Consider the following 24,986-nt stretch of genomic DNA (forward strand, 5'->3'; position numbering starts at 1 on the left):
CACCTCTCTAACCTCTCTTCCTCAACCATTCAGAGAGCGACTTCTTCTGCCAACCAGCATCTCTTCCAACCATGCCGCAACAGGTTTCGGGGCGAGTTTATTGGGCCTCTGTGAGCTATCACAATGATCCAATCGATACCCAAGGTCAGAGTCATCCATACCGACCAGGATTAGCGATAGGGCCGCCCAGAAGAGGTAGGGTCTGCAAGGTACCCGCGACCAGACACCAAACGATGGCCATTCATCGCTCAACACAGCACACAGCACACAGCACACAGCATCACATTGCATTGAGCGAGGAATAGGACATTACGGGACGGGATAACCTGGTCTCACAGCAGCCTCGTACTCTCCAATTACGTGTTTCTTTTCCGCTCCAATCCATTGATTCAACGACAGTCAATCATTCTGGAACACATCTAACAGCGCCTCAGCCTTCAGTCACTTAGCCGAAGCCGAGACTCCTTAACAACAGCCTCAAAACAAAGACAGAACTTTGATCGCATGTCCTAGTGTGATTGAGTTAGAGCGTATTACTATGCAAGTAAACCACGCAATCGCCTTTTTTAGATCAGCTACACAATCAACTTTGCAGCCCTCCCGGAGCCTTAACGTTGCCGCCACTAATTTTCATTACACGAGAACGCGTATCAAACTCTGTTTTTCCTCTATGCGTGTCATAATCAGTTCGTCACCATGAGTTTTGCGTGCTTATACGGAGTACTGATGAGCAAATAAGCACTCGTTCATCTTTAGTCCTGACACCTACTCCTTTAATTTTACAATTGAAACCAAACCCTCTTCTTGAAATAATTATGAGTTTACGACTACTGAGTTAGTGGCTCCCTAGCTCTGGGTCAAATTCAGATGATGATCTCCCGATAGGCTGTGCTTAATTGAGACCTTTTTATGCGAGCTCTTACACTCTATCACATTCTTAACCAAGGCCCACCACGGAACTTAACTCTCCCTTACATGAAGCACCACGAAATTCAGTACTATCGAATTGCTTCTTTTCGTTTCCCCAGCAAGAACAGGAAAACCTATCTTGGCGAAGACGAAAAAGCAAATTTGGAAATTGTCTCTGTCTTCACATGATTATCGTGAATCTTAACATAGCGATCTATGTGATATCCATCTGCCCTGGGAAGATCTACCCGCTCCCGAACCTAGGGACATTTTTATGCTGGGATACATGCAGGGATCGGACTTTGTCCTGCTTTGGTGTTAAGCCGGCTAAGGGAACATCGAACAGACGAGATTCTCCTCGTTTGGCTTATAGGGAGCCTGCATAATAATGAAAACAAAAAGGAGGAAATATCGTAAGTGACACCGGGAAGGCTGCACATACCCTTCCGTCCCGGCCGGGCCACGGGGCCGTAGAGAGTCCACGTTCTGCCCATGGAATGGCTTCTTTGAACGCTGCAACTGTAGCTGTCACCGCCCTAGACCCATGTCCTAGTCTGTCGATGCCAACTCATCGGGCAACCCCTTGCTGCTGCATTTTCCTCCACTTGATCCGTCTACCGCGTGGTTAGTGGGGACTTCTTTTCTTTTCCCTTCTCCTGATGATGAGGCGGGAGACAGCAGCGAATAGCGGTAAAGGACATTTTTAATCGTCTTTTTCCTGCGCCGCTTCTGTGAATTTTCGAGGCTGGCAAGGTGACGGAAAAACCAGATGAACAAGCAACAAACGCTTATTGAGGACTGCTCTGGGACAGGTAGGGCACACAAACAACGCACAATTGGGGAAAAGAGAAAAGAAGTATCCTCTAGCCTACATCCAAACTGCCAACGGTTGAGTGCATGCAGCAAAAGACAACGCTGCGTTGTTCTGAAGTGGATACGTAACCCTTGCTAGGCTGGAGTACGGCGCATTTGGCCCACAAAGCTTGAAGCTTGCTCTGCAACCACAAGTCTGATGAGTCAAACAGTCACCGTTCGATCAGGTGGCTGGTAAACGGGAGAGCTGAGAGGGCTGGCACATGTCTCTCATGGACGGATCATGGTAGCAAAAAGCAACCAAGAATTGGCAAAACATCAGGTTTTTAGATTCTCCTTCCACGACTCCATTTGCCATATGCTGAACTATACAACCTCGCTCGTGCTTGAATCACAAATGAATACATATTCCATTTTGCCTCTTCTGCTCTGGAAACTGTGTAGGATTGGCCGTTTGCCAAATGCTCCACCGTCTGGTGATAGTCTTTCAACGCGTTGAGAACGTGGCAGTGGATGCGCGTCCGTCACCATGGGGTTTCTCCCGTCACTCAGGGCTTTTTGCCCCTTACAGGTTGCATAGGAGGCTTTCCGTTGTCTCTGCCATCACTGGCTTAACTCGCCAAATCTGGCCCGTGGGATGCTCCTTGACGTCCACGTTCTATCACTGAGTCCTTAATATCAACGGCGAGAGACCTCGCTGCTTACGCAAAAGAGTCTCAGAAGCAGCCCTCCCCCATCATTGGATCTTCCAGGTCGAGTCTCGCTGTCTGCCGGTTTGGTCGTGCATTCTTGACGGCCTTAGTGTCACTTCATCAAACTTCTTCATTCTCCCAGTCTGCTTCGCCGAACATGGGGCCCTTCCTAGTTCCGCCGCTCACCTCTAACTTCTCAAGAAACTCCGGTGGCACTGTGGGGATATACTTGCGCTCTCGCTCACGGTTAACTCCACCAAGTCCAGCGCCGTAAGTTACAAGCATGTCAGTTACCGACGGCAGCACGAAAGGCAACATCAGGGCGGGATCCAGCAGCAGATGCTCTGGCATGTCATCATCTTCGTCCCAGTCATCCTCTGGAGGACTGGCAGTACTTCCAGGAGTGGCGAGATTGTTCCCGTTTGACCGGCCCTTTACCGGTGTCACTGGCGTGCTGTCCTGGCCTGACTTTTGTGGTGAAGGTACACCACTCCGCCGTCTCTCCCGCTTGAGTGCCGCCTCTTTCTGTAGATTGATCAAGTATTTCATAGCACTTTTTGGCAATCCCTTTTCGCCCACTTCTGGCCTGTAGTGGTTGGCTGAGTGGATGAGTTGCTGGGGGCTCAGTCTCTTGAGCTGTTGTAGTGTGATAACCAGAGCCTCCATATCATCTCCATTAAGTGACGAGAAGCACTGTAGCCATTGGAGCAGCTGAATTACGGGTGCCAGATGTCTTCGAGCAGCGTCCATTGTTGACTCCCCTGAAGAGCGCATTTCACCTCCTTCAAAGTGCTCTGCCTGTCTATTATTCGTCCGAGCCCAATCTTCTAGGATGGAGATATTCATGCGGATCTGCATGGCCTTTGTTCTGGCCAAGTACTTTCGATTTGACATAATGCGGTTGAAGAGCTCTGCTCCAATCCAGTAAATAAGCTGGGAAATGATTTGCGCAGTAATCACGGAGTGGATATCGTAAAGGTCGAGTACAAATAGAGTAGAGGAGAGAAGTGAGGTGACGTTTCGGGGTGCTGGCTTTGCTCGCTGCTTCGGTGATGGTGGTCTGAATCGCTTTTCTGGTGGCTCCTCTTTGACTTCTTTCTTTCGCTTGAAGAGCTTCCACTCATTTTGGAAAGTGATATCCTCGAATCCGGGAATAGTCTCGTGTTCCAGCATGGCTACGTCCAAGACCTTGTCCAGACGTCGCTCAGCATCTCGCACAATAAGAATAAAGATCTCATTTATCAATTCAGCCAGCTGCGCCTGGAACTCACCCGTTGCCTCGAAAAGCCCAGGGTCTTTCTTCAGGTAGTGAAGCAGTAGGGTGGCGTTTGAGATCCAAAAGGCTAGAATAGTCATGTCCCACTGACACCTCTCAACAACGTCATTGATGTAATCCATAGCTGACACCAAGAGTCGCTCCAGAAGTTCGGGGCTTGAGTGGTAATGCGCATATCGTGCGCTGAGGAATATCATGTTGGCTGGCACGGGTTTCTGTGTCGGTGATCTTTGCGGCGTCATATTGGTAATAACGATATCAAGGATGCGTTCAAGTTCGTGTTCTTGAAAAACAAACATTTGATCATGTAAGCAGCGATTCCAGTCGAATTCTTGCTGCTCTTCCTCAAACTCATCGACAGGCTGTACTATCAGTCAGTCCAACGGCTCTTCACGACTTTGATTTGGACCCTACCTCGGGTTGGTCATCCATACCCACGTTTCCCAGGTCAACCTCGAGATCACGAGCACTCTCCATCATCAGCCTTCTTCGCATCTCATTCTCGGCCATCTCTTCCTCGAACCTATCCTGGGAGAACCCAGGTCGGTAAAAGTCATCCGTTCCGGCGCTTCCAATATTGTAGCCATTGTCGTGGAGATAGAATGACATCTCGCTGTCCGGGGGAACAAAGTCGAATGCTGTTCGTCCCGACGAGGTCTTTTGGTCGGAGGAGGCATTATTATCGAGGAGTAGTTTAGCAATACCCTTGTGTCGATTTGTCATGGCCCACATTAGAGCTGTCCATTGATTACGGTCTTGTTTGTTTACGTCGGCACCCGCATCGATCAATGCTTGGACAACAGGTTCATGGCCCTAAATGAAGGTCAGTGATGTATGTGCAAGATATGACGGCTCACCCACAAAGCAGCTAGCATAGATAAGGGGCGGTGTTCCATCCTCGTCTTCAGCGTCCAAATCAAGATAGTATTTTGCCTTCCCATTGAGAAGCTTTCGAATTCTGTCGACATCGCCGTTACTCGCAGCCATGTTGAGGGCCTTTTGTAGTTTCTCCTTCTTCTCCGCCTCGGACAGATTTTCACTATTCACGACCTCATCTTCGTTCTCGAAAGCAGGAGCTGCTTGGTGCGCTGCCTGGGCGGCCAGCATTTCCATTAATCGCGTGTCGCTGTCTTTGGGTCCTTTGGTAATGTCATCCTCGTATTCGGGGTCGTTTAGCGACAGGTTGCCGAAGTTAAGAGGCTTTGCTATAGCTGGTGTGGTGAGGAACTGGGACTGGCCTGTTACGAATGTGTCAGTGACGTGTTGGGTTATACAAGAAGCGCAAATGCAAATGCGCAGTGGCGATGCGACGAACCTTGCCAACCATCGTACATCTCGGTCTCGGTGATGAGGTGCTCGTTGGGCACATGCCTTCTGTCATCGAGAGATCTGGGTAGATCTGCAGGGAGAGTGCGAGGGTTTTCCTCAGGCTGTCCTTCGGGATTGATAGAGTCCCCTAGATCCATGATGGAGGGAGGGGCAGAGACAGATTCAGATTCGTCGCGTGGTTCATGGAATCTTGCAAGGGATGGTTTGACGATAAAGAAAAGTAATCTTGTTAGTTCTCTACTGTTTTGTGGATAAGTAGGCGTTATTGGATCGAGATATCGTTGGAGCTGAAGTTGGTTGCTTGTGTTGATGTTGTCTGAGTTGTCGTGGAGGGCAACCTACCCACTTTGTCCCTGATGAAGCCGTGGAGAAACCGTCATTCCGCTTAGGTTTTGGAGCAGCTCCGCTAAGAGATACCGCCCAACGTTAATTATCACCTCCTACAAGGACACATACTACACATGTCGTCACAGAGGTACAGCCACAGCATTACTGGATATAGTTTTGTACCCAATCCGGCATTTCATAAGGACTCTGCTTCAAATAAAGCCGATATGATCCATAGACATGGCAGCTAATGTTTGTGATGCGTGAAATAAGACGCGAATTGTTTGAGATTGATGATGTATCCACCTAATAATAAGATGACTTTTAATACATCCCAATCTTAGCTTATGCTAATTAATTTCATTTGTATTCATCACGAACGAACATATCCAAAGTTCATCCGTCAGCTACCCTAAACTGCTCGCTTGCCAAATGCCCGCAATCGCTTCACTCCACCATCAGGAATCATGATAAGCTTTACGTGAGTTACCAGGGCCTTCTTCTCTTTCTCTTCGCTCTCAAACTCATGCTCCTGATCGGGCCCCGTCTTGCTGGGGGGTACAAAGACTCTCCAGGCTGTGGCATCTGCGACAGGATCGCCATGGCCTGTCCACTCGCAACCTTCAATTGAGACCTTTTGAGGATAGTTGCCTCTAAAGTGCGCAGTGTCAACAACCCAATTCTCGATATATCCAGGGGCACCGAGCTTAATGATGGCGAAATCTGTATGGTCTTTTCCTCGTGATCGCTTTGTCTCCCAGCCATCGCCCATATCCTTTCCTCGGCCAGGGATGATAAGGTTGTCCTTGGTTCCAAAGTGTTCGTCGCTGCACGACACAGCAATGCCGCCATTTTGAGCTGCAGCAAGATCAAAGATGACTCCCTTGTCTTCAGGGAAGACGGGGACGGCGTGCCCATAGAGACGGAATCGTGCGATACCGCCATCGGGGTACATGTTGAGCCTCACATGTGTGTATGCCTTTTGGCTAGGAGTCTTGAGCTTCCAGGCAAATCGCTGAGAAGCACCACACTCTTGGATCCCGAGGATGGTCTCCCATTCTCCTCGACCTCCTCCCCATGAAACAACCTTGTCGTCATCTTGGCTGAAGACACCCTCGACGGAGATAGCAGGAGCATGGTTTCCGTTGAAGAAGGCTGTGTCGATCTCGACTCCTTCAATCGTGCCAGAGGCGACGCCCAACTTGATTATGGCGTAGTCGAATGGCTCCTGATTGTGTCGTCGAGTCTCCCAACCATCATACCAAGCACCTGTGAAGACCATCTTACCTGGCTGAGCAATCGGAGCTCTGGGGTTCAACAGGTTGGACGCCTCGCAGAACCATTGGTCAGAGTAGCCAAGGACTTTACCACCAAGACCACTGGAGATAAGATCTGTAATTGTTCAGCATTATTTCTACGGGTCAGTGTAAGTGAGCACATATAGGTTCATACCAATGCATGTTGAACGGAAAGTCTTGTTAATGTCGTCTGGACGAACCCTTGAGACCTCGACGCTGTCGAGCTTGTATTCGATTTCGTCAGCAATGGAAGTCATGATGTATGTGTTTATACAATGTAGAATGAAAGTATGCGGATCTAGAGTTCTCCAGAACTTGGGGGTTGAACAATTTTGTAGAACGGTCTTATCGCCTTATTTCCTTCGGCTGAGAACTATGATCTGTTCTATTAGTCGGAGAAGGGGAGCTCGGCTACTTCCGAACTGCCCACTGATATGGCGTTAATATTGGATCATGGCAAATGCTTCCGGGTTTTTGGCCTGATCTCTTATTGCTATTGGACGTTTCGGTACTGCAAATAATCTGATGATCCTCTTACGTACGATCCTTCACCAATTCCAGCCTTTGTTGCGATGCAGCTGCAGATAAGTCTGGGGTTTCGGCTGGCCGCCGGCCGTCTGGCCAATTGCCGTCCCATCGCCGGCTTCGGGGGAGTGGAGGATTGTATCGTTTAGCCGCCCGGCCGTTTTTCAGGGACCTTTAAAGCGACGATGGACCAACCAGAACATCGTTTGTGGCGGGTCAATTTGACGATAGTTGAAGAGCTAATCTAGTAGCATAAGCTGCTTGCTCGATCATATCGAGTAATAGATAATTACGCCGAATTTATGCATAGATCATCTGCCAATCCTTCAGTTCCGTTTCATTTCCTTCTTCCTTACCCTAGACATTGACGCGATTACTGCGCTACATGATGTATCCGTCGCTCTACCCCGCGCTATTGCAAAAGGATGACTTGTGATTGGCCAAAGCTCGATCGTCTCATTGACGTCAACGGTGATGGCAAATAGAAGCGAAACGAAAACACGAATCTGTCATTGTAAACTTCTCACTTACATACGTGATCTATCTGCATTTGTGAATCCCCTCCAAGTGCATGCGCAGTTGCTAAGCCCGGGACGTGAATAAGTGGCCATAGAGTTCGACTCGGCACCTCTTTACCTGTTATTTCGTTTGCAGATCGCATACACAAAGCTTGAGTCTCACGCTCAGAAGACAGCTCTTCCTGTTAGTTCGCTCACAATGGCGAGTGCTGCAGGTGTTCCGGAGCGATTTCCTCCAATCGAAGATTTGTCAGCCAGAGAAACTGAGCCTCTCCTTGGTCGACCTGGCGATGCTGCGCAAGAAGATGGCGTCCCCTTGATCAAGAACCTCGTTCTCGGTAAGCCTCGAATTTATACACAACCGACTTATAGCTGACTGTACATTGTATCAGGTACTGGGATAGTAGCTCAGCTAGGCGTGGTCCTGCTCACTATTCTGATCTGGGCAAGCGTCCTCTCTAAGCCTTTGATCCTCTTCTCAGCTCACCCACTCCTTCAATCTCTCGCGGTTCTCACCCTGGCTCAGTCTGTTCTAAGTCTGCAGCCGACTCATACGGCAGAGCAGAAGCGCGTCGGCCAGCGCGTACATGCCAGTCTCAACCTCGTGGCCTTCTTGATCCTTGTTGCTGGCGTGACCATCATCGAGTATAACAAGATTGCAAACAACGGTCCTCACTTTCACTCTGTCCATGGATATCTCGGTGTCATCACTTCTATCGTTCTTCTCCTCCAGTACGGTGTTGGTTTCACCATGTGGGCTACCCCAGCCCTGTATGGCGGCGTGGATAATGCCAAGGCTGTCTGGAAGTATCATCGCTGGAGTGGATATATCATCTTTGTTCTGCTCTTGACTACCGTCGTTAGTGCCGTCGAGACAGACTACAACCATAATGTACTCAAGATCAAGCTGTGGGCCGTGCTCTTGCTGGCTATTGTCACTTTGGTGGGTGTTGTGCCTCGGATTCAGAAGCAAAAGCTCGGCTTCCCAGGTCCTGGCTCGACTTGATCATCCTTGGTCTATATCGCTTGACCACTGCTGGAAACCCAATTGCATGGAATCTGTAGGTCATACTCCCATGTTCGATGAGTTCGCATACAACCTTAGAACACGGCGTCTGGTGTATGTTCTCAGTGTTTGGAACCATCCTGAAAGCTTTTGTACGGCGCCTCTGGCACAATTATGTGAGGAATTTGCTGGGAGAAGTCGCGCCTCTCGCTGCTATCAGCGAGTGAGATCTCATCACGTTTAATACTAGCTCTCTTTTTCCGCTTTTTTTTAATTAGGCATCGACGCTTAACTAATACATTCTGATCAATTTACCAGTCTCACGATGCGATATGGGAAATATAGCTTGCGACGAAATTAGCAACTGCGTGTTCTCGACTTCTGAGTTGTACCGACCTTAAAAGCTACAGTGTTGCATATTGACCATTCAAAAGACTCGTAGTCATAGATTCGCCCTTTCTTCAGTGCAAATGTACAAAATGTGCATAACCTCAATCTTTCGTATTTAATTATTGTTCGAGTGATATCATCTGTCATATTGTATTACCAGGACCTGAAGCCGAACACATCCAATGATCAGACATAATCTATCATAAAACACTCTGACGAAACATTTTTCAGACAACTTGAAGCTTCCATTTGGGCATGCTATAGATTTTATGATCTTCTCCATCCCACTTCAGGAATAGGGGGTTCTCTTTCGTAGGGGCAGAGAGAGGTTTAGGTCTCTAATCAGATACAGGAAAGAGTGAAATCTCGGGATTTAAGACGAAAACATATCCTAAATCAGTCCAGGAGTCTTGTTATATAAGACTGAAGTCTGGTGTTTTCTTCCACCCCTCAGGTCCTGTAGTGATATGTCCTCCTTCAAACAGGGAGACTTTACTTAATTGATAAAGGCCTGATGCTCTGCCGTCTTGTGGAAGTCGTCGGAGGGAGATAAACAATAATATTTTCTGTCAACGAAGGTGTTTCTGGCGCAGCAGCATAAGACAGAGAACAAATTTGTACATACTATGTAATTCTGATATACCCCTTGGTGATGAATTTCATGAGTAGTCATTGCTATCATTATGTGCTGGGGAGGCTGCGCAATAACAGAAGAGGCGATACAAAGCTCAGGTATACCCAGTTATTGCAGCTAGACATTAGAGAATCCCAAGATATACAATTGCTAGCTAAGCGACTCATCATATAAGAAACAGTAGTTTTAAGAATGCATATCGTTCTCGGGAGACTCTTAGGCCGTATCTGGCCCTTATTCTATCTGTATGTTCTATTCGAATTCCGACTAAGCCTACACATCCTCATGATTCGGACTTATGACTGTGGACTGGGCATTCCTCAAAGTGCCCAATACAAGAGATACTGGTATAAAACACACCACAGTGCGTGTTGCTAGCGAACCGAAATCTATACCCTAAATTTGGCATATATATCGGCTACCTTTATTATATGCCAGGTATGTTGCTGTAAATAGCATGCAATATGATACGATAGACAGCCAATTTCACTGCCCAAGTGCCGAGCCTCCTCCTAAGCTACCTTACTTACCTAGATCGTTAGATTCCCTTAACAACGCAACTATGACGGTGAATAATCGATAAGCTTTCTTAGTCCTGGCACAATCACCTACATGCAATTGCAGGTGCATATCTCTTTGATTGTCTCTCATAGCATTACTACATTACTATTTGCGATAAATATCAACTCCGCCGAAGCCGAAGCCGAACCGTTAAGTGCAAGGCTCAACAAAGCCAAGTGAAGCAGCTACTCAGTTACCTGCCTAGGTAAGGTAGGTATTGATAACGGGGTTAACTCCATGGAGAGATCATGCCAAAAGGCCTATTGCAAAGCTAAGGTGAAAGCGAGGCACAGTGAAGGCTGAGATCTCACGACCCACGGGCATACTTCGAATGAAGAAACCATGTCTCATCCATGCACGTATGGCAGGGTTTTTATGTTTGGGACACAAAATCTTCAAGTCATTCGATAACCCACATCCCACTAGACCCCAAGCTCAAAGTAACATGAGCAAGGATCCATTAGACAGAAAAACGGTCATGGCGTTGGTATCCGAAGGGCTGGTGAATCCAGGGTAACCAAGATAGGCCAGGATAGACATCGTGCTAGTTGAACTTCTCGAATAATCCCCGATTCAGATTGGACCAGGATCGAATGTCAACACTGGCTGATAGACTTAAAGTCCCACATCATGCCTAAAAATCCCCGCTTGGGTATGAGAAGCTATAATGGCACGGGAGATAAACAATCAATACCTATTAATGCAGTGTACCTAATGTATTGCATTTTCTGGTGTGGGAGGTCTATTTGGACAAAACTTACTCACCGACTCTCACCTACAGATCGCTTTACGACCTGTGATTACAAACTTGCACAGACAGTGGAAACTGGAAAGTGATAAGAACCCCAAGGGAGCCCTGCGATCTTTGAAGATCCAATATGGCGTTGACCAACCAGGCTCAGTTGATCAAATGCGTGGTATGTAGCACATGATTTCTGTTCCACAGTGATTACATTGTCATCGTGGTTGTCCAGCTCTCAGTCTGGGGTTTCTGCAAGTAATATCAGCTTCTTCTTGAAAAATAAAATAAAATAAAAATCAACAGATTTGCTATGGATATAACAAGAGACTAATCACCTGTTGTCTGGCAGTGGTTGTTTGTGTTGTTGATTGATCTTGTTGTTTGTTGTCCGAGGCGATAACAAAGTTACAGCAAAGCAGCGGGCAAGTAAACCCAGGTGCCTGGATCTGAAGCAGATGAAAACTTACTCAGGCTAGGGCTCGATCCTAAGCGATAAAAAAATCCAGGAAGTTAGCACAGTAATTAAGGTGACTCTTTGAAGAGTTTATTTTGACATCGTATCTCCAGGTCTGAAGTGTTCCTGTTCCCGGGGGTCTACTGGGAGCTTCTATCAGCTCCATACATCGGAGGCTAGACACGTTGTCACCAGAGACAGACATGGGCATGGCTCACCCCACAACTTGAGATTGGTTGGATCTCTTGTGGCGCGCTCTGTTTGACGTCACGGCAAAGTCTTGAACACACAGACGTCATGCGAAAACCCCTTCATCTCAAACCAGCCGCTGCTTCAGGCGCCGGTGGAAGCACAAGACACTGAGACAAGACGCATAATCCAATAAATGAGGGAACAAACGTAGGCCTGGCTACAATTGTGACCAACACAACAGAAGCTGAGCTTGCTGTGGAACAATGGTACAGCCTTTTGTGTAAGGAAGAGGAATACTGCCACTATTGTCACATCTCAGATTTCAGATAAGCCCACTACTTTGCGAGGTCCTGATCGAGGCACACAAAGTGCATAAATAACCGAAGGAAGAAAACCTGTCCAAATGCCAGTCGACCTGACCTCGATGAGGGATGGTACCTTTCGTTCGCGTTAAGTGCTACGTAGTGGGGAAGCTTGTTTCCTTTCAACACGGTGGAGGAGCTGATACTTCGCAGCTAGGTTTTTTGAGATGTTTCTATAGGAAAATCTGGCATTTGACAGTTTTGTCCCCATAAACCACATTTCTCTGGAAAGATTGCTAGGGAGGTCGGCTCTTGGGTACAACAGACATACAAACTGTTGGTAATTTTCAGTAGTCCGGTATGTTCATAAAAATATCCCGGTACATAATGGAGTTCATCAAGTCCTCCGTGGCTGCGTTCTCCTGCATGTCCGGCTATATTCTGTCAACCCACAGGCCCCCGTGGGAGGCCAGCTAGGCCAGGTCCTAATATGGGAACATTGAAATTGGAATTGAGGGCTGACCCCAGAAAGGCCTCCCCACTGCTGAAGGGTGTCTGTGACCAAAAAGCACCATTCGAGAGTCTAATTTGCATTGTGATTGAGTTGTCGGTAAAAACGAGGCTAGAATGAATTCATTCTGTCCATGGGACGAGCCAAATTTCCTGGGGAGTTTCCTGGAGAAAACGCAAAAAAAGAGAGAGCCAATTATCGAATTCGGTGAAGCGAGTTGTTTCCACGAATGATAACATAACGGGTAGTAGATAGGCAGCAAAAAGACATGAAATCCATGATGATGTCAACTGGACGTCGAGTGTGATCGAGTTAATTCGCTTGGCAGCGTTGGGCGAATAGGAGAGACAGAAGAAGTCAGTGGAATCATGAGGGCTGGAGGAAATCATTGGTTTGGCTGGTTTTGTAACTGGTTCGCCTAGAGAGACTCATGGTGGTTTGTTCTGAGGAATACCTAGGCGGCTTGCGTCGTATCAGAGAAGGTATCAACAGACGACTGTTAGCAGTCTGCTCGTCGAGACGCCTCGTCTTTTTGTTGACGGAGTAAATAGCATAGAGAGCCTCATCCTGAACACGATCGAAAGTCCTTGTCCCTGTCTCTGTGGCTCCTGTCAAAATGCCTAACAGAGACAATTTAACTGAAGATCGCCAATCTAGAGCGAGAATGAGAGGGTCCATTGGGAAAGGCCACCATGACCGATGATAGGTCACAGTGGTGGCTCGAGCGCTGCTTCGATCTGTGACGAAGAAGCATGAAGAATAACATTGGAAGACTTGACAGGATGGATGACTACCAAATTGGTCGCATGAATGAACAGCGCCTTGATCGCAAAACGAAGCAAATTTTTTTTAGAGTCTGCCTCCAATAAATACCCGTTAGCAAGCGGGGTGCTGCTGTGAAGGTTTCTTAGATTCTTATGAACAAGGGGACATTTCACGAACCCAGATTCTGGGTTCGCGACAGCCACTACAGCGCGCTTGATCAACGCTGGCGTATTGTTTGCCCTGGAAAAGGGTGCGTACCTACAGCAATGCTGGCAGCCATTGGATACAGGCAGTAGGGCAACAATGGACGTGGTTGTCGCTGGAAGTAAAGCTCCCCTCACCAGTGGAAGTTACCTTGCCGCTAGAAGCTTTGTCAGGGCTGTAAGTGGTCATCGGCTGGGGCTGATGCTTGGCTGGCTACCAGGGATACCAGCGGACGATGACGATGATGATGCACCAGCCGCCAGCACCCACTTTTGCAGCCATTGGTCGGTCTCCTTGGCCTTCATTGTAATCTGCGCTCAGGAGCATCATGAGCACCGACCAGCCAATCCCCTGAATGCATGTATGGATATTGATGCGCTGCTGGTACCGCTGATTATTATTAGTAACGTCATCACTGCTCGAGTCTGTTCATGTAATGCAAATGCAATGTGATTAGGATGGAAAGTGACAAGGCAAGATGGTCTAGTGTGAAGCGATTCATGGCCGTGAATATTGTGTGCGAATAGAAAAGAGAAGAGTTCCTTCTAGCCCTCTTTTCTAATGCCATTTACTCTGGGGCTGAGATTTCCATTCGGTACGTACCTACCTGCTGGCTACGTAGGTGACCAGGTAGGTGCTACCTACAGATTTGCTTCTTTCCCTGAGGGTCGCTTTCTCTACGTCATCGTGTGCAGGGTTGGCATTACTTACCCCCGTTTTGCTCGCCAGCATCGTGGACTAGTCAAGTACCAGACAAGTAGTATGTCCGACCATTGTATGCTAATTGGTACAACGGAGCCGCTGTACGCTACTTTGATGTACCTGAGTCAAATGCAAGCCAGAAGCCAACTTCGCCCACCTTGAAATCGGTTCTTCAAAGTGCCCGTTTGAGGAGTCTCCAGTCTCTCACTAACCAGGCCAGGCCAGTTCAGTCCACCTCTCTCTACCACCGCTACCACCGCTACCTTTTGAGTCTCCGCACCAAGACAGTCTGAGAGACACTACAATTCACTGCGAAGGACCGGTGTGTGGTCGAACCCCCAATTTTCCGCTCTCAAACCTCCTGCCTTGCGTTCCGGCCGCTCGTTGCCCCATTGTTGGAACATCCTCTTACGGCCCTCACACTCGGATCCTGGGCCATCCTATCCTGACCTCCCTACGGATCAATAAACACACCTCGGTCGTTGATCAACCGGTGCTAGGTTCTTAGAGACTATCGCTGCTGCTACTGTGCTGCCACTGTTGGCTTCGGGGTTAGAGGGAACAAAGCGTCGACTTCTATCCCCCCTCCTCCACCACTACCTTAGTTTGACATATCCTTAAATCGCGAATTGTCCTCAACACTACTCTTCCTGCCGGCGAGAAGGATTCAGCAGTTGGTCTTTGGACGACTTATTTTCCTGTGAGGCATGCAAAGAGCCACCTCGCCGGTTGGCGACGACATATTATCGATCCCCTCACCATCGCGTCAACAAGACTTGACGACTCTCGCCTCTTCGACACCTATATTGCCGCCGTTTTCGCTGGCTGAGAAGCTGCCCGTGAGCGCTATTAGAAATGGATGTGTGATGCCGGAATCGATTTCGAACTCGACTATAAATGCGACTGCGACACCAACCGCGCGTGACGCAATGACGACGGATCGCCACCCGAGCCACCCTCCATCCTCGCCCCTTGATGCTCAATCTAAAGAGCCCCGCGTCCACAACAACATGATAGGAGATCCTACCGATGAGAGCACTGTTTCTGTGATCAAGGGCTCGGGTAACACTGCCCAGCCATTGGCTGCCCTTGCTGGAACAGATGCATTGAGTCCTCGGCGTGTAGGTTTCGGTGATGCTCCTTCTCCCACCCAAGCGTCATCACAGAAGCAACTTAACGAATATCGAGAAAAGCTTGCACGCGACCTTGAACGCCGCGAAATGTCTGCTCGAGGCCTGATGGCAAGCCCCAATGAAAAGAACCGGGTTTCTCCTATCCCTGAAGAGAGCCTTTCCAGTGCACCGCTTCAGACTTCAGCTCTGACAACGACCTCAACTGAGTCGAATGCTACAGTCCGAGGCGCTCCCACCCCAGGGCCCATCGCAGGAACACCGTCATATCCATTTCCACGAATGGCCCCTGCTGGTTTCGTGCCGTCATATCTGCATAGACCTTTTACCACACTCTCGCCTACAGGTGCTCCACGATCTTTCAGCTATGGTTCTTTTGACGCCTTGGGCATGGCTGCCCAGGATAAGGTCCTCTCAAGTACTTCGACTCCAGCATCCAACTTCACATTTAACCCGTCCGCAATGTCACCACAGCCTGAGAATCTCGATTTTCCCAATCCTAACCTCTATGATCTTTCTTTAATGCTAGCTGCCGAGCCTGGACTAGATGCTTGGTGGTCGAATGTTGTTCAAATTATGAGAGATGTGTACAAAGCTGAGCGAGTAACACTTGCTATTCCAGCTGACACAACAGACATCGAAAATGTTCCTTGGGGCCAAAAAGCAACCTTCAATCTTCACAAGGAGGACGATCTTAGTTTGGGTTATATGGCTGCCAAACAGTCTAGTAGCATCGTCTTGAGCACAAGCGGCTACGATAGATCCTGGCCTGGTTCTAATGCTACGCCATCGATTTCTGACGATAATCTGCATGCCAAGTCTGCCTCCCGGCCAGACTTATTTAGTCGCCATTCATTTACGACTTATGAGGATAAGAGGGAGAGAACACGAACTCCGCCTAATGCACAGGCTCGGCGGCCCGCATTTCTTGCCAGGAGCCAAAGTAATTATCCCGCAGGTCCTGCCTCGAAAGAGTCCTATGTCGATTATGCCAAACTGAATAAGACGACACTTGACGAACACGATGCCATTGAGCAACAAATTCCAAGTTGGGAAGCGCCGCTCATGGGTGAAAAGGAAAGCCAGGGGCGTGTTCTACCGGTATTACAGGCTCTTGATTATGAGGCGGATCCTTTGATTGACCACAGTGGTATCATGCGAGTACTCGAACGCGGAAGAGCCATTGCACTTACTAGATCATATCCATATCTTGCTGATGAAGCCCCGGCTGAGTCGTCGAAGAAACCAAAACCTGCCGCCCCAGAACCTTCGAACGCCCCAAGAAATTTTGCCAAACCACGCTCGGACTCATTCTCGAAATTATCATCGATGTTCAACTCAGCTAGTTCTTCTCGTGTACCGACTCGAAGCAAAACTCACTCAGCTGCCGACAGAGCGAAATCAATAGCCTCACGCTTAGAGGGCCGCTTGGAAGACGATATGCCTAGGCCTCCGACGCCTAAGTACGAAGAGTTTGAACAAGCGCCACCTTCACCTTGGTCACAATCGCCAGCTCCATCACCAGCTGTACGCGCTGATCCTAAAGAAAATCCCTTTTTCACAGATGCCATGGTCGACGAAGATTCATTCAATCCAGATACTGGCACAGAGGATTACACTGGAATGCGACCGCCCGAAGCTATCGGTGTTGACAACTCATGGACGGTTCTTCACATTCCCCTCTCTCACGTCCTTCTCTCGAAACCCACTCGAACTTTCAAACTAGACAGCACTTTGATGGAGCAAAGATCTCACGCGCGCACCAAAAGCGAGGGTGTTCCTGCTCCTAGCGATGAAGGTGGCCGTAACACACCAGACAGTCTCAAGAGAGACAAGCCAGCACCGATCGCTATTTTATCAATTTTAAGCCCAATCATCCCTTATCCATCTAATCTCAAACATTCCCTGGAACATTTGGCACCTCATATGGCCACAACTTTCTCGTTATGCCGGCACTATAGTAATCTTGAGACTGAGTTGGCAGGGCTTCAACGGAAACGACCGCAGACGGCTGGATTCGGGGCGGTTGCACACGATGGGCGGCCCTTGGAGAGCATGGCTTATCTGACTGCGGATGACATTGTTCCCCACCAGTCCCTCGCTGGTAGTATGACGAGTCCGAGCGATTACTCTGGTGTTTCTAAAAGTGCTACCGGATCTCCATTGGGCACTCCTGGGTGGGACCAGGGATCTGGAGGCTTTCATGCCGACAAGCGACCACCGCCGACCTCGAGTCCTGCTGCAACACCTCAGGGAGAGGGATACTTCAGTTCCAGGCAAAGACCAGTACCCGCACGACACGAAACATTTGGCGGCATAGGTACCCCACGGGCAAGAACAAGTTCAAAAGACACTTCTCCTACTGAGAAGCGAAGTATCCGAGTCAGCGGTTCTTTTCTTACACAAGAGAGTCCTGAGCAAAACTTGGTTGCCGATAATAAAGCGACCCGTACTTCTTCTGACGAATCGACTGGCGGATTGGCCAAAAAGTCGACTCAGGTTGATGCTCCAGATGTCAGTATAGATACTCTGGATCCTACCAACAATGACAATACAGCTGAAGATTTGGCTGACTCTACCAAGGCCGGACGTGGCACTCGACAAGGGCACAGCATGCTTCATTCATATGGTGCAGATTTTGCTTCCACTTTCCAATCTCTTCCGCCTAGCTCTACACTCTCAGCCAGACCGACACCTGTTTCTGCACCTTCTCGGAGTGGCTCATTGACTACTACAGCTGTTGATATGCCACCGCCTTCAGACAGACTCAAGGGACTAATTTTAGATTCCCTACCCGCGCATGTATTCGTCGCACTTCCGCAAACCGGAGAAATTGTCTGGGTCAACAGCCGTTATCTTTCATATCGAGGCCAGACAGCCACCGACCTTGCCGCAGACCCATGGGGTAGTCTTCACCCTGATGATCGAGACGACTACTTAAAAGCATGGGGCCATTCTATTCGCACGGGCGAGCAATTTTCGAGGACTGTTCGAATTAAACGATTCGACGGCGCATATCGGTGGTTTTATGCTAGAGCGGTTGCGTCAAAGGATAAGAGAGGGGTTATCATGCAATTTCTTGGATCGTACATGGATATCCACGACCAGCACATTGCTGAGCTAAAAGCGGCGCGACAAGAGGAAATTGAGGCATCAGAGGCTAAACACCGATTACTTGCCAACCTCATCCCTCAGATCATCTTCACAGCGACCGAAGACGAAGGAATCACTTTTGCCAATGAACAGTGGCTCTCGTATACAGGACAAAGCTTCTCTGACTCACTTGGATTGGGTTTCATGGACTTTGTACATCCGGACGATCTTGCTAAATGCCGTATTCCCTCTACCCAACCTTCAACACCCGGCGGAATAAGACGTGAAGGTCATAGCAAGATATACCGGCAGGGATCTGCACAGTCTGAGGCGGCGTCAACTACCACTATTCAACCTCCCAGATCGCGTACACCTCAAGACTCGCCTCTCCGTAATGTGCAGCAAGCCCTGTCCCGAAATAACAGCTCTAGCAGCAGTTCAGCGTACGAATGGCCTGCTGCAGACTTGACTGAACTGGCTCGAAAGGGAATAATCAAAGTGGCGACTGATAGCGCTGGCCGAGTCTCATACACAACTGAGGTTCGATTACTGTCCAAGACTGGAGAATACCGCTGGCATCTGATTCGATGTGTCGAAATTGACACTATCGATTTTGGCAGTGGTGCTAGCTCCTACTTCGGATCTGCGACAGACATCAACGACCACAAGCTTCTTGAGACCAAGCTCAAAGAGGCCATGGAAACCAAGGGAAGATTCCTGAGCAACATGTCCCACGAGATTCGTACTCCTTTGATCGGAATTTCAGGCATGGTAAGTTTCTTGCAGGATACTACTCTGAATGAAGAGCAGCTCGACTACACCAACACCATACAGACCAGTGCCAACAGCTTGATCATGATCATCAATGACATTCTGGATCTATCTAAGGTCGACGCTGGCATGATGAAACTAAAGTACGAATGGTTCCATACCAGGTCCATCATCGAAGACGTGAACGAGCTTGTTTCGACAATGGCCATTGCGAAACGACTGGAGTTGAACTATCTCGTGGAGGCCGATGTACCTGCATGGGTCAAGGGCGACAAGGTGCGAATTCGCCAAGTTCTCCTCAATGTCACTGGCAATGCCATCAAATTCACTTCAGAGGGCGAAGTCTTCAGTCGGTGCCGTGTATACGTCGCGGAGGGTTCCCATGTCGACGAGAATGAGATCATGCTGGAGTTTTCTGTTACTGATACAGGTCGCGGATTCTCGAAGGAGGAGGCGGAATTGATCTTCAAACCTTTCAGTCAAATCGATGGAAGTAGCACCCGACAACACGGTGGGAGTGGACTGGGCCTCGTCATTTCTCGACAACTTGCTGAGCTACATGGCGGTAGCATGACGGGACGCGCAACGCTGGGCAAAGGCTCTACCTTTACCTTCACAGCGCGGTTTGGCCTCCCTACAGCTGATGATCACCCTAACCTGCCTGATAGCCCTCCTGCTACCGGTGCTTTCACGCCTAGGCCGGAGATGGTTGATAATGTTCCCAGCACTATCAAGCCTCTCCCTCCGCCAAAACATTTACGAAACGCCGAGGGCGCTAGCCCTGGAGGTACAACATCAGAGTTTACGTCGCCTGGAGGCCTTTCTGTTGGTAGCTCCAACCCGTCTGTCCGTTCAGCTAAGTCGCAAGTCACCGACCGATCTTCAGCAACATCTGTCACCGGTGGTCTGGCCCGATTTAGCGAGGCGGCTAAAGCTAGTGGGCAAGATTTGTCTCAGATGAAGTTGGAGATGCCCTCAGGGCGCAGCTCTCCTGGTACCCATCTCTTACCTGGCAGTGGCTCACCTGAGGACTTCCGACCACCCATGTACTCAATCCTCATCATTTGCCCGCAGTTCCATAGTCGCGAGGCCACTACTCAGCATATTGAGATGACTCTGCCGAAGGATGTACCCCATCAGATCACAGCCTTGGCAAGCGTGAATGAGGCACAAACATTAATTGGTGGCGAGGACCCTATCAAGTTCACACATATAGTCATCAACCTTCCCTCTGCTGAGGCCATCATTGGTCTTATGGATGACATTACGAAATCACAGACAATCGATAAGACGACCATTCTTGTGTTGTCAGATTCGGTGCAACGACAAGCTGTCATCAAGTTGGCGGCCAACACTAAATATGAGCAGCTCCTTTCAGATAACATGGTGACTTTTATCTACAAGCCTGTGAAGCCGTCTCGATTTGCTGTCATATTCGACCCAAACAAGATGCGTGATCTTAGCATAGATCGTAATCGCTCTACGGCGCAGCAAATGGTCGAGAATCAGAAGGCTAGCTACCAGGAGATTGAACGGCGCATGGGCAACAAGGGCTACAAGGTGCTCCTGGTCGAGGACAATCCTGTCAATCAGAAGGTTCTCATGAAGTACCTCAAGAAGATTGGGGTTGATGTCGAGATTGCCGTTGATGGCGCAGAGTGCACCAACATGGTTTTGTCAAAGCCACATAAGCACTACTCGTTGATTTTGGTATGTTGCTCTACACCACACTCTCCAGTCTCCAGTGAGGATTTTAATAACTGACACATACTTCTTAGTGTGATCTACATATGCCACGAAAAGACGGCTACCAGGCGTGCCGTGAGATTCGACAGTGGGAAGTTGCCAACAATTTCCCCCAGATGCCTATCATCGCCTTGTCAGCCAACGTCATGTCAGACGTTCAGGATAAATGTGTCGCAGCGGGATTCAGCGACTACGTCACGAAGCCAGTCGACTTCATCGACCTCAGCAGAGCTATGTCCAAGTTCTTCTGATCACAACACTCTTGCCACTCTCTTCCTCTCAAGCAATGCTGGCGCACAGTCACCCCTCTGCCTCTTCTTCTTTTTGAACCTTTTACATTCGACGACTGTTCACGATTTCCCTCCTCCGTTCATAATGATACTTATGGCAGCTTCTATTTTAGACCGGACAGATCTATGTAGGGCCACCTTGGTCTTCTGCTGCCAAAGCTAAGCCTTGTCGCAGCTCAGTGGGGCTGACATAGGTCGAGGCACCTGGCAAATGACCTTATTTCTATTGGCATAGTTTACTTCAGGGCTATATGACTTTTTATACCAACAACAATTTTCCTGCCTCGGTCAGGGAAATTGTCTTCTGCATGTTGCTGGACGTTACCTATCGCATTGGCGCAGGGTTTATAATGGGTACTGGCGATCTTTCAGGCGCCTGTTGTCTGTTTCGTTTCACTTTTCACTCACCTGGGTTGAATGACCTGAGGGGGTTTCGGGAGGGCTCGAAGACTGGATATGGCGTCAAGGAGTTTTGTTTGCATTGTTCATGTCTTGCTACCACGGCCTCATTGAATGATTCATTTTGCCATATGTGGGTTAAATGCACGATAGCCAAGAGCGGCAGGTACAATGAGGATATACATTTTTGTTCTTTTTCGGTAATGTTTTTGGCGAAGAATATGGGTTATGCATGAAAAGTGGACGAGCAGGATAGGTTGAATCTATTCAACATTGTTCGATATTCATTTATACTTAGATAGAGGGACGCCGCGGGAAAGAGGTGGCGGCGGGGGGCATTTCCAACACGGTGTTATACAATACTCATGACGAGGCAAAAAATAAAGAAATCAATCTAAATTATAACCATTTCAAGAACAATTCTGCGTGACTAGAACATCTGAAAATAGAGGAACAAACATGTTATTTTGTGATGTTATGCTAACACAAACGTTATCATAGCCCCCAAATAGCTCAATCTCAAAACCATGCCAGCATAGTTGGTCATTCTATCCATTGCTTTTCCGTAATCCGTTCCAAAATCATTCGTCATTAGAATAAAGATATGAAAATCATCAAAACAATTTGCCTCGCCTTGGCGGGCTGGTATCCGCTGTTCCCATGAAATTCAAGTCATAAGAGAGTGAGAATGCACCCATCCAAGTAAGAATATGATCAGTACACACTACCCCGAATACTTCGATCCTCCTTCTCAGCGCGATCCAAATCCTCAACAAGTTCAGCGTCACCGTCACAAGAGGCATCAGTAGATGCATCACCAAGACGGTTAGTCCGTGCATATTCATCCGGGCTATCCTTATCGCTCGTGTATGCTAGATGTTCGGGTCCTGCTTTGAGGAGGGGTTTTTGATTGTATGAAGGCTTCTCGCTTCTTTCGCCAACGGTCCTGTTTAGTTGCGCGTTCAAGGAGGCAATGCGGTGTAAGCTTATGTTCTCATCCTCTGACGAGTCGTTGTCAGTCTCGGCGGCAGATGTGTGACCAGAATAGCTGCCGCCCCCATCGCGGCCAATATGTAAGTATGGCGACTGGATATACTCGCTGGCAGAGATAACTGAGGGGGTATCGTTGAGGTCAGAAACGGATTTGCCTTCATGGTTTGATGAAATGTCGATCTCCGGTCCATCTTCATCATGAGCTCCCAAGGTGGCGCTCTCACTATTGGTACCAATGCAGTCTAATTGAGCCTTCTGCTTCCGGCTGACGATGGTAATGATCTCGTCTGTGTTTGTAATTTTGCCGTAAGGCTCTGGCCCGCCGTTCTCATGATCCTTTTTGCGCATGATCTCCAAATCCTCACGCTTAGCATAGTGGCGACTATGGTCACAGCCATTGGGACATCCACCCCATCGGCGTGTAACAACAAAAGTTTTGGTGCGTGGGAGTTTCGAGCTGTCCTTGTCCTTGTCCTTGTCCTCTTTGTCTTTGCGTTCTCGCCGCAAATCGGACCAAGTTCGTAACTTGTTCTCTAGAAGGTACTTATTGTTTTCCTGCTTGCGCATGATGAGGAACTCGCAGTGGTTGATGTTTCGGAGATCTTCAAAGTACTCGACAGTGAAATGATACCATTTCATGAGAAAGACACGGGACATGAGTCCGTGGGTCACTAACAAATGTACTGTTAGTAAAGACGCAAAGCTGGTTGGTGAAATACGTACCCAGTACACAGACGCTGGGGAAATCATCTTCACCAAATTGTCGCCAGAGGCTCTCGTTGAATCCGCTCACACGATCGTAAGCATCGGCAGCGCTCTCTCCATTAGGTATACGGTAGAAGAAGTGGCCATAATCGGCCCTCTCTTGCCACATACGTTCCATTTCAGCGCTGCATGGTTGGAAGTTACCAAAATCCTGCTCACGTAGCCGAGGCTCTTCGTACACCTTGATGTTAGCTCGGCGGAAGGGCGACGGGGAGCCTTCGTCCGAGGTCAGGCTCTCGAGAATTCCTTCTGTTGTTTCACGTGTGCGGCGGTATGGAGAGGTAAAGAACTGTAAGGTGTCGTCGGGACGGAGGAGGCTTCGGAGACGACGTCCGGCATCGTGGGCTTGGTTCCAGCCTTCTGGCGTAAGTTTGACTCGGTGATCGGGAACGGTCTGATGAATTTCGCGGTTCTCTTTATAATTGTCAGCATGTGTTGAATAATGAGGGACGAAAAAGCCAGAGCATTAACGTACTATTGCCTTCGGACTGGCCGTGGCGAACTAGAATGATCAAGCGTGGCTTGGTCATGATGCTTTGGGTATGTGATATAGAGGGGTAGTCTTTAAGTGATTGAGCGTGTCTCTGATAACTCAAAGGATGAGTTTGATATTTTGGGGTCCTGGGCGTATTCACAATAGTTGTATAAGTTGAATGGAGGTTTTCAAGTTGTGAGACAGGTTGGGTTAAGACGGGATAGAATATGGCGGAGTAGGGGATAGATAGTTTTGCAATTGGTCAGCCAAAGCATAGGCAGGAGTCACCAATTATGAATACTAGGAGAGAAGAGGATGGAAGTTTAGGAGAAAGAGCAGGAGCTAAGCGTCATAAAAAAAACAAACGAAGAAAAGCTAAAGGAAGATGAAGCGTGGAACGCAACGTCTTTTTTTAGTGAGGCTTGTCTAATCCCGTAGTCGTTGGCTCAAGCTCACGAGACATCCTGGCCTGAAGCATCCATCAGAGTGAGGGCAAGTGCAAGCCCATGCCATGCCATGCAACCATGTTTCCGAAAAAAAACGCCCCGCCAAAATTGCCGGGATAACCCCCCACCACCTCAGCCCAGCTGGAGGAAGGAAGGAAGGAAGGAAGTGTGCACCTAGGTAGGTATCTACCTAGGGACTATGTATCGTGCACCTTGAACCTTCCATCCGAGCGGAGAGGTGGCGCCGGGAAATGGGAGGAGATTCCAAGGGTGCTGTACTTTCGAGGTAGGTACCAGCACCCTCGTTTGGGGGCCGGAGCCGCCCCGCCATCTGTCGACCGAAGCAGAAGAAACAGCTTCTCAGTCGTCAACGGTCAAGCCTCCAAGCACACAATGATTGACCAATGACAATGGAGGCCATATTCAAGCTGGTTATCACACAGAGACAGAAACAGCCCATAAGAGTTCTTGGAAGATGGACTAGTCTCAACCAAATCTTTCCGAATCCCTGCTAATATTACGAATGAAGCAAAGGCACCAAGGGGCAGCTCCCCTCCCCATGGCACGATCTGGAGGAGGGGCCCGCAAACGGTTCTTGCTACCTAATCATGATTAAAGCGAAAAGCGTGCTGGGACAATCTGGCGATACAAGTCCGAAGACTGATACGATTCGGTGTTTGACGTGTTTGTGACCTTGAGTTGTTCCGCCCGCGGACGGACATCGCATG

General features: G+C 48.7%; 6 protein-coding genes across 9 annotated transcripts; 2 read left to right on the plus strand and 4 right to left on the minus strand.

Moving 5' to 3' along the window:
• Positions 1–533: 533 nt before the first annotated feature.
• On the minus strand, positions 534–5,395 carry FOIG_03667 (allantoicase). Of its 2 annotated transcripts, XM_031201659.1 has the most exons (4): positions 5,006–5,395; positions 4,552–4,928; positions 4,105–4,503; positions 534–4,052 (listed from the first exon to the last, which is right to left on the minus strand). In XM_031201659.1, the coding sequence occupies exons 1-4, from the start codon at positions 5,154–5,156 to the stop codon at positions 2,535–2,537; spliced, it is 2,445 nt and encodes an 814-aa protein (XP_031069183.1). In that variant the 5' UTR covers positions 5,157–5,395; the 3' UTR covers positions 534–2,534. The 2 variants fall into 2 exon arrangements, with proteins under 2 accessions (XP_031069183.1, XP_031069184.1); XM_031201660.1 differs by having other exon boundaries at positions 4,105–4,928.
• A 113-nt stretch (positions 5,396–5,508) lies between these two features.
• On the minus strand, positions 5,509–7,354 carry FOIG_03668 (allantoicase). The gene is made up of 2 exons (XM_031201661.1): positions 6,799–7,354; positions 5,509–6,738 (listed from the first exon to the last, which is right to left on the minus strand). Exons 1-2 carry the CDS (start codon positions 6,899–6,901, stop codon positions 5,759–5,761), a joined length of 1,083 nt encoding a protein of 360 aa, XP_031069185.1. The 5' UTR covers positions 6,902–7,354; the 3' UTR covers positions 5,509–5,758.
• Positions 7,355–7,401: 47 nt separating this feature from the next.
• Positions 7,402–9,183, plus strand: FOIG_03669 (uncharacterized protein). Its single transcript, XM_031201662.1, has 2 exons — positions 7,402–8,025; positions 8,080–9,183. The coding sequence occupies exons 1-2, from the start codon at positions 7,887–7,889 to the stop codon at positions 8,691–8,693; spliced, it is 753 nt and encodes a 250-aa protein (XP_031069186.1). The 5' UTR covers positions 7,402–7,886; the 3' UTR covers positions 8,694–9,183.
• A 2,880-nt stretch (positions 9,184–12,063) lies between these two features.
• Positions 12,064–13,718, minus strand: FOIG_03670 (uncharacterized protein). The gene is made up of 2 exons (XM_031201663.1): positions 13,507–13,718; positions 12,064–13,335 (listed from the first exon to the last, which is right to left on the minus strand). The coding sequence occupies exon 2, from the start codon at positions 13,155–13,157 to the stop codon at positions 12,846–12,848; it is 312 nt and encodes a 103-aa protein (XP_031069187.1). The 5' UTR covers positions 13,158–13,335; positions 13,507–13,718; the 3' UTR covers positions 12,064–12,845.
• A 458-nt stretch (positions 13,719–14,176) lies between these two features.
• Positions 14,177–24,268, plus strand: FOIG_03671 (uncharacterized protein). The gene is made up of 2 exons (XM_031201664.1): positions 14,177–20,854; positions 20,923–24,268. The coding sequence occupies exons 1-2, from the start codon at positions 14,858–14,860 to the stop codon at positions 21,139–21,141; spliced, it is 6,216 nt and encodes a 2,071-aa protein (XP_031069188.1). The 5' UTR covers positions 14,177–14,857; the 3' UTR covers positions 21,142–24,268.
• FOIG_03672 (uncharacterized protein) lies at positions 20,924–24,315 on the minus strand. Of its 3 annotated transcripts, XM_031201665.1 has the most exons (3): positions 23,813–24,315; positions 23,296–23,751; positions 20,924–23,243 (listed from the first exon to the last, which is right to left on the minus strand). In XM_031201665.1, the coding sequence occupies exons 1-3, from the start codon at positions 23,865–23,867 to the stop codon at positions 22,294–22,296; spliced, it is 1,461 nt and encodes a 486-aa protein (XP_031069189.1). In that variant the 5' UTR covers positions 23,868–24,315; the 3' UTR covers positions 20,924–22,293. The 3 variants fall into 3 exon arrangements, with proteins under 3 accessions (XP_031069189.1, XP_031069191.1, XP_031069190.1); XM_031201667.1 differs by having other exon boundaries at positions 20,924–23,751; XM_031201666.1 differs by having other exon boundaries at positions 23,296–24,315.
• Between the last annotated feature and the right edge of the window lie 671 nt (positions 24,316–24,986).

This window comes from Fusarium odoratissimum, assembly GCF_000260195.1.
Source record: "Fusarium odoratissimum NRRL 54006 unplaced genomic scaffold supercont1.4, whole genome shotgun sequence".
NCBI lineage: Eukaryota > Fungi > Ascomycota > Sordariomycetes > Hypocreales > Nectriaceae > Fusarium > Fusarium odoratissimum.